Genomic DNA, 9,416 nt, shown 5'->3' with positions numbered 1-9,416 from the left:
TTTCATATAACCCTCAAAGGATATTATCCCTATTTTTCCTTAATTTTCCAAGGCTCAGAAATATTTTTCCTTATTTACATTTGACCAATTTTCCTTAATTAGTCAATTTCCTATAATTGGCTTGGAAAATTACTGTAATTATTTTCCACCAAAATCCTTTGACTTTTTTTTCATTTTTAATCCTCAATAATTTGAGAATATTTCTTATCTCTAATTACCATAATGCTGGATGTGACAATTTTGAGGTGGAGAGGGTGGCAAAGCAGGGAGATGGTGTCTGTATATAGAAACTGTGGGGAAGGACGGTGATCAGAGGGTGAATGCATAGGGAAGGAAAAACACTGAGGGAGAGGGGTTTGATGGTGTCATAAATGGGTTAGAGTGATTAGTGTCAGATAAAGGTACAATGTTGAAGGGGGATTCGAATAATGGAGTGGATTGATTCTGAGAAAATGAAGCATTAGTGTGGACATGAAAGAAATAAGTGTTTGGTTGCAAATTATAAGCATGAATGTGTCAAACCCTAAGTTGGTCATGTAAGTTGATGATGATGGTATTAAGTCATATAATCATTCGACTTCAGTTATCAGTGCAGGTAATGAAGGAAAATGAATTTCAAAGCTGGGTCATATTGTGGGAAGGAGATGTTCTGTTATTTTCATGTGGGACAAAAATTTGTGACAAATGGTGAAGGTGAAGTGAGATATAATGGAGGTGGCATGAGGTTAAGAAGTATTAAGGATGGGCTGACACTTGAAGAATTGAGGCTAATGATATGTGAGTAGATTGGTGGTGATAGAAGAAATTATGACATTAGGTACACAGTGGCCTTTGATGAGAAGACATTGATTGAACTTCATGACAATGCTGAAATGTATAACCTCTTTCAATACAATGGGAATAGCGGTCATGTGTATGTGGCCGAAAAAGGCAGGGGGTCCCCAACCAAGGGACAATGTAGAAATGTAAGTGGAAGTTTATCCTAACTATTTGTTGCCATTTATGAATTTCATCCTGTCATTTGTGTTAACGAGTCTTGTCATTCTGAATGTAGAACAGAGAGATTCATGGGCATGTCACAGTAAACGGAATTGGATGCGTCTCCCATTAGTTTGTGTTGTGATTATGGCTGGTTTAGTGAAGAAAATGCTCGTGAATGTGGCAATAATGAAAGAAGTGGGCCCCCTAATATGGATACATCCATCGGAGTTGAGGATACAGATGGTAGTGAGATGGTTCATGTGGAATGGAGGGGACTTTTTACAGGAGTGGGCCAACGTTTTCCTAGTGCAGATGTATTTCGGGTATTTGCATACAAGTTTGCACTTATAAACAAGTTTGTGCCTAAGTATGTGAGGAATAACAAGGAATTCATGTCGATGAGGTATAAAGTTGAGGGCTATCTATGGAAGCTATGCGCAAATCATGTGAGGAAGAGTTGCGATGTGCTACGAGTAACGACATTTATAAACTGGCATGTTCATTCTACCCAAGATAGCTTGGATGTGATGCATAGTGGAAGAGCTAGTTTGAACTCATCAATAATAATTAATGAGATGAGGGATCATACAGACAAGTGTACTTCTGAGATAAGGAAGAAGTTGAAACAAGAGTATGGGATTGATCTAACATATAAACAGGCTTATAGAGCAAAAGAGAAGTCATTGGAAGACATATATGGCAGGCCTGAACAATCATACATGCTTATACCATGGGTATGCGAAAGGCTAAAGGAAACAGATGAAAAAACTGTGGCTGAATGGACTGCTATTGGGAACTGGTTTGAGCGTGTTTTCATTGCCTACGGGTCATGCATTGAGGGTTTCTTGGGGGGCGCGAGGTATATTATGTATGTTGATAGAACTCACTTAAGTGGACCATACAAGGGGACAATATTGTCAGCTTCAGCTTATGATGCAGATAACGAGCTGCTGTCGTTTGCAATTGTAATTGTCAAGGGAGAAACACTAGATGACTGGACGTGGTTTTTCTATATGATAAAAGAAATCTTGGGTTTTGTGGAAGTAACAATTGTATCAGATCAACACAATGCTATCATCGGAGGAGTGGCATCAATCTTTGGGGGTCAAAGGCATGCCTTTTGTTATAGACACATCAAGGAGAATTTTAGTTCAGAAATTATGAAAATGAATAAGGGGCAAACAAGGACAAATGGCCGATCAAAAGATGATGCACTACATTTATTGGATAAAATTGCATATGCAAGGACGGATGAGAAATTTGAGGCAATAATGGATGACATGAGAGCCTTTTCTCCAAGGCTATTTGATTGGCTTATTCGTCATGGGGATGTAGATAGGTGGGCTAAAAGCAGGTTCCCATATAAAAGATGGGACAATATTACAAGTAATATAACAGAATCATTCAATGCATGGATGGTCAATGAGAGAAAGCATACTGTACCCCAATTGATCTATGAGCACTGAGATAAGGTTGCAAGAAAGCTGCATGCCTCCTATGTGGCTATGACCGAATGGAAGAATTGCGTTGGTCCAAATATAGAGAGTAGTTGCTGGGTCTGACCATATGTATGCTGAAAATTATGGTGGGGGAAGAGTGAAGGTGACAACATCACATGGAGACCATCGGGTTAATCTTGGACTACACCAATGCAGTTGTAAATCTTGGCAAATGACGGGGATCCCTTGTTCCCATGCTTTTGCTGCCATCAAGATTGTGCACGGCAATGTTTATGATTATGTTGATAATTGCTATAAAAAGTCATCACAAGAAAAGATTTATGCTCGCAGTATGATTCCTATGGTAACAACAAATATGCCTCACCCAAATGACTATTATAGGATAGGAAATGTCAGTGAGCAAGTTTTTTTGCTACCTCCCATTACATCTCGACCACTAGGAAGGCCAAAAGTAAACAGGGATGAATCACAGTTCCAGAACAAACGGATATACCAATGTGGAAGATGCCACTAACCTGGACACACAAGGAGGAATTGTAGAAATCCTAACCCATCATGAAGTTTTGAGTACAGTGGGGATGAGTCGTTTTTTGGTGTGCATAATTGTATGCTCCACCCTTGTCAACTTTTTTGGGACTGGGGTTGTAGTTAGGAGCTAGGTGGAGACATTTTTTTTGTAAGTAAGGTGATAGAAATTTCAGTGATAAGGGAGCATTAAGTGTGGCCAATATCTTAATGTCCACTTGTTGTTGAATACATGAAAGGAAGTTACTGTTATGAAGATGTTAGCTTTTGTTAATGGTGCATTAGTTGTTGTTATATTCAAATTTGTTTTGGCTATTGACAGTGATGTAATCAGCTTAAGCTGACAGTTGATGTTAAACTGATGTTATATAATCAGCTCAGGTTATGCTTATCATTATCGTTGTCATACTCGGATCACTTGTTGACATTTTCAAATTTGTTCTAGTCATTGGTAGTGATGCTATCAGCATAAGCTGACTGATGTTATATAATCAGATCAGGTTATGCTTATCATTGTCGTTGTCCTATTCGGATAACTTGTTGTCATTTTAAAATTTGTTCTGGTCATTGGCAGTGATCCTATCAGCATAAGCTGACAGTTGATGTTAAACTGATGTTATATAATCAGATCAGGTTATGCTTATCAATATTGTTGTCATATTCGGATTACTTGCTGTCATTTTTAAATTTGTTCTAATCATTGGTAGTGATGCTATCAGCATAAGCTGACAGTTCATGTTAAACTGATGTTATATAATCAGATTAGGTTATGCTTATCATTATCGTTGTCACATTCGGATCACTTGTTGTCATTTTTAAATTTGATCTGGTCATTGGAAGTGATGCTATCAATATAAGCTGACAGTTGATATTAGACTGATGTTATATAATCTGATCAGGTTATGCTTATCACTATCGTTGTCATATTCAGATTACTTGCTATCATTTTTAAATTTTTTCTGGTCATTGGCAGTGATGCTATCAGCATAAGCTGCCAGTTGATATTAGACTGATGTTATATAATTAGATCAGGTTATGCTTATCATTGTCGTTGTCATATTCGAATCATTTGTTGTCATTTTTTAATTTGTTCTGGTTATTGGCACTGATGCTATCAGCATAAGCTCACAGTTGATGTTAGAATGATGTTATATAATCAGATTAGGTTATGCTTATCATTGTCGTTGTCATATTCGGATCACTTGTTGTCATTTTTAAATTTGTTCTGGTCATTGACAGTGATGGTATGAGCATAACCTGACAGCTCATGTTAAACTGATGCTATATAATCAAATAACGTTATCCTTATCATTATCGTTGTCATATTCAGATCACTTGTTGTCATTCTTAAATTTGTTCTGGTCATTGGCAGTGATGCTATCAGCATAAGCTAGCAGTTGATGTTAAACTGATGTTATATAATTAGATTAGGTTATGCTTATAATTATCGTTGTCATATTCGGATCACTTGTTGTCATTTTTAAATTTGTTCTCGTCATTGGCAGTGATGCTATCAGCATAAGTTGATAGTTGATGTTAGACTGATGTTATATAATCAGATCAGGTTATGCTTATCATTATCATTGTCATATTCGGATCACTTGTTGTCATTTTTAAATTTGTTCTGGTCATTGGCAGTGATGCTCTCAGCATAAGCTGACAGTTGTTGTTAGATTGATGTTATATAATCAATCAGGTTATGCTTATCATTGTCGTTGTCATATTCGGATCACTTGTTGTCATTTTTAAATTTGTTCTGGTCATTGGCAGTGATGCTATCAGCATAAGCTGACAGTTGATGTTAGACTGATGTTATATAATCAGATCAGGTTATGCTTATCATTGTCGTTGTCATATTCGGATCACTTGTTGTCATTTTTAAATTTGTTCTGGTCATTGGCAGTGATGCTAACAGCATAAGCTGCCAGTTGATGTTAAACTCATTTTATATAATCATATCAGGTTATGCTTATCATTGACGTTGTCATATTCGGATCACTTGTTGTCATTTTTAAATTTGTTCTGGTCATTGGCAGTGATGCTATCAGCATAACCTGACAGTTCATGTTAAACTGATGTTATATAATCTGATAAGGTTGTGCTTATCATTGTCGTTGTCATATTCGGATCACTTGTTGTCATTTCTAAATTTGTTCTGGTCATTGGAAGTGATGCTATCAGCATAAGCTGACAGTTGAAGTTAAACTCATGTTATATAATCAGATCAGGTTATGCTTATCATTGTCGTTGTCATATTCGGATCACTTGTTGTCATTTTTAAATTTGTTCTGGTCATTGGCAGTGATGCTATCAGCATAAGCTGACAGTTCATGTTGAATTGATGTTATATAATCAGATCTGGTTATGCTTATCATTGTCGTTGTCATATTTAGATCACTTGTTGTAATTTTTAAATTTGTTCTAGCCATTGGTAGTGATGCTATCAGCATAAGCTGACAATTTATGTTAAACTGATGTTATATAATCAGATGAGGTTATGCTTATCATTGTCGTTGTCATATTCGGATCACTTGTTGTCATTTTTAAATTTGTTCTGGTCATTGGTAGTGATGCTATCAGCATAAGCTGACAGTTCATGTTAAACTGATGTTATATAATCTGATAAGGTTGTGCTTATCATTGTCGTTGTCATATTCGGATCACTTGTTGTCATTTCTAAATTTGTTCTGGTCATTGGAGGTGATGCTATCAGCATAAGCTGACAGTTCATGTTGAACTGATGTTATATAATCAGATCTGGTTATGCTTATCATTGTCGTTGTCATATTCGGATCACTTGTTGTCATTTTTAAATTTGTTCTAGTCATTGGCAGTGATGCTATCAGCATAAGCTGACAGTTCATGTTAAACTGATGTTATGTAATCAAATCAAGTTATCCTTATCATTCTCGTTGTCATATTCGGATCACTTGTTGTCATTTTTAAATTTGTTCTCGTCATTGGCAGTGATGCTATCAGCATAAGTTGATAGTTGATGTTAGACTGATGTTATATAATCAGATCAGGTTATGCTTATCATTATCATTGTCATATTCGGATCACTTGTTGTCATTTTTAAATTTGTTCTGGTCATTGGCAGTGATGCTCTCAGCATAAGCTGACAGTTGTTGTTAGATTGATGTTATATAATCAAATCAGGTTATGCTTATCATTGTCGTTGTCATATTCGGATCACTTGTTGTCATTTTTAAATTTGTTCTGGTCATTGGCAGTGATGCTATCAGCATAAGCTGACAGTTGATGTTAGACTGATGTTATATAATCAGATCAGGTTATGCTTATCATTGTCGTTGTCATATTCGGATCACTTGTTGTCATTTTTAAATTTGTTCTGGTCATTGGCAGTGATGCTAACAGCATAAGCTGCCAGTTGATGTTAAACTCATTTTATATAATCATATCAGGTTATGCTTATCATTGACGTTGTCATATTCGGATCACTTGTTGTCATTTTTAAATTTGTTCTGGTCATTGGCAGTGATGCTATCAGCATAACCTGACAGTTCATGTTAAACTGATGTTATATAATCTGATAAGGTTGTGCTTATCATTGTCGTTGTCATATTCGGATCACTTGTTGTCATTTCTAAATTTGTTCTGGTCATTGGAAGTGATGCTATCAGCATAAGCTGACAGTTGAAGTTAAACTCATGTTATATAATCAGATCAGGTTATGCTTATCATTGTCGTTGTCATATTCGGATCACTTGTTGTCATTTTTAAATTTGTTCTGGTCATTGGCAGTGATGCTATCAGCATAAGCTGACAGTTCATGTTGAATTGATGTTATATAATCAGATCTGGTTATGCTTATCATTGTCGTTGTCATATTTAGATCACTTGTTGTAATTTTTAAATTTGTTCTAGCCATTGGTAGTGATGCTATCAGCATAAGCTGACAATTTATGTTAAACTGATGTTATATAATCAGATGAGGTTATGCTTATCATTGTCGTTGTCATATTCGGATCACTTGTTGTCATTTTTAAATTTGTTCTGGTCATTGGTAGTGATGCTATCAGCATAAGCTGACAGTTCATGTTAAACTGATGTTATATAATCTGATAAGGTTGTGCTTATCATTGTCGTTGTCATATTCGGATCACTTGTTGTCATTTCTAAATTTGTTCTGGTCATTGGAGGTGATGCTATCAGCATAAGCTGACAGTTCATGTTGAACTGATGTTATATAATCAGATCTGGTTATGCTTATCATTGTCGTTGTCATATTCGGATCACTTGTTGTCATTTTTAAATTTGTTCTAGTCATTGGCAGTGATGCTATCAGCATAAGCTGACAGTTCATGTTAAACTGATGTTATGTAATCAAATCAAGTTATCCTTATCATTATCGTTGTCATATTCGGATCACTTGTTGTCATTTTTAAATTTGTTCTGGTCATTGGCAGTGATGGTATGAGCATAACCTGACAGCTCATGTTAAACTGATGTTATATAATCAAATAACGTTATCCTTATCATTATCGTTGTCATATTCAGATCACTTGTTGTCATTCTTAAATTTGTTCTGGTCATTGGCAGTGATGCTATCAGCATAAGCTAGCAGTTGATGTTAAACTGATGTTATATAATGAGATTAGGTTATGCTTATCATTATCGTTGTCATATTCGGATCACTTGTTGTCATTTTTAAATTTGTTTTAGTCATTGGCAGTGATGCTATCAGCATAAGTTGATAGTTGATGTTAGACTGATGTTATATAATGAGATCAAGTTATGCTTATCATTATCATTGTCATATTCGGATCACTTGTTGTCATTTTTAAATTTATTCTGGTCATTGGCAGTGATGCTCTCAGCATAAGCTGACAGTTGATGTTAGATTGATGTTATATAATCAGATCAGGTTATGCTTATCATTGTCGTTGTCATATTCGGATCACTTGTTGTCATTTTTAAATTTGTTCTAGTCATTGGCAGTGATGCTATCAGCATAAGCTGATAGTTGATGTTAGACTGATGTTATATAATCAGATCAGGTTATGCTTATCATTGTCGTTGTCATATTCAAATCACTTGTTGTCATTTTTAAATTTGTTCTGGTCAGTGGCAGTGATGCTAACAGCATAAGCTGCCAGTTGATGTTAAACTCATGTTATATAATCATATCAGGTTATGCTTATCATTGACGTTGTCATATTCGGATCACTTGTTGTCATTTTTAAATTTGTTCTGGTCATTGGTAGTGATGCTATCAGCATAAGCTGACAGTTCATGTTAAACTGATGTTATATAATCTGATAAGGTTGTGCTTATCATTGTCGTTGTCATATTTAGATCACTTGTTGTCATTTTTAAATTTGTTCTAGCCATTGGTAGTGATGCTATCAGCATAAGCTGACAATTTATGTTAAACTGATGTTATATAATCAGATGAGGTTATACTTATCATTGTCGTTGTCATATTCGGATCACTTGTTGTCATTTTTAAATTTGTTTTAGTCATTGGCAGTGATGCTATCAGCATAAGTTGATAGTTGATGTTAGACTGATGTTATATAATCAGATCAGGTTATGCTTATCATTATCATTGTCATATTCGGATCACTTGTTGTCATTTTTAAATTTGTTCTGGTCATTGGCAGTGATGCTCTCAGCATAAGCTGACAGTTGATGTTAGATTGATGTTATATAATCAGATCAGGTTATGCTTATCATTGTCGTTGTCATATTCGGATCACTTGTTGTCATTTTTAAATTTGTTCTAGTCATTGGCAGTGATGCTATCAGCATAAGCTGACAGTTGATGTTAGACTGATGTTATATAATCAGATCAGGTTATGCTTATCATTGTCGTTGTCATATTCGGATCACTTGTTGTCATTTTTAAATTTGTTCTGGTCATTGGCAGTGATGCTAACAGCATAAGCTTCCAGTTGTTGTTAGACTGATGTTATATAATCAGATCAGGTTATGCTTATCATTGTCGTTGTCATATTCAGATCACTTGTTGTCATTTTTAAATTTGTTCTGGTCATTGGCAGTGATGCTAACAGCATAAGCTTCCAGTTGATGTTAAACTCATGTTATATAATCATATCAGGTTATGCTTATCATTGACGTTGTCATATTCGGATCACTTGTTGTCATTTTTAAATTTGTTCTGGTCATTGGTAGTGATGCTATCAGCATAAGCTGACAGTTCATGTTAAACTGATGTTATATAATCTGATAAGGTTGTGCTTATCATTGTCGTTGTCATATTTAGATCACTTGTTGTCATTTTAAATTTGTTCTAGCCATTGGTAGTGATGCTATCAACATAAGCTGACAATTTATGTTAAACTGATGTTATATAATCAGATGAGGTTATGCTTATCATTGTCGTTGTCATATTCGGATCACTTGTTGTCATTTTTAAATTTGTTCTGGTCATTGGTAGTGATGCTATCAGCATAAGCTGACAGT

The 9,416-nt window shown here is 35.3% G+C and overlaps 2 protein-coding genes across 2 annotated transcripts; both read left to right on the top strand.

The window, feature by feature from the left end:
- Nucleotides 1-1,190: 1,190 nt before the first annotated feature.
- Nucleotides 1,191-2,447, top strand: LOC114760899 (uncharacterized). The gene has a single exon (XM_028950213.1). The coding sequence runs from the start codon at nucleotides 1,191-1,193 to the stop codon at nucleotides 2,445-2,447; it is 1,257 nt and encodes a 418-aa protein (XP_028806046.1).
- A 205-nt stretch (nucleotides 2,448-2,652) lies between these two features.
- Nucleotides 2,653-2,955, top strand: LOC114760898 (uncharacterized). Its single transcript, XM_028950211.1, has one exon. It carries the CDS (start codon nucleotides 2,653-2,655, stop codon nucleotides 2,953-2,955), a length of 303 nt encoding a protein of 100 aa, XP_028806044.1.
- The last annotated feature ends 6,461 nt before the right edge of the window (nucleotides 2,956-9,416 follow it).

The sequence above is a fragment of the Neltuma alba genome, unplaced genomic scaffold (assembly GCF_004799145.2).
Source record: "Neltuma alba isolate B1F8T4 unplaced genomic scaffold, ASM479914v2 tig00011035_pilon, whole genome shotgun sequence".
NCBI classification, from domain to species: Eukaryota; Viridiplantae; Streptophyta; class Magnoliopsida; order Fabales; family Fabaceae; genus Neltuma; species Neltuma alba.
The sequence above is the reverse complement of the archived record's forward strand: the minus strand, read 5'-3'. Positions and strand labels throughout refer to the sequence as shown.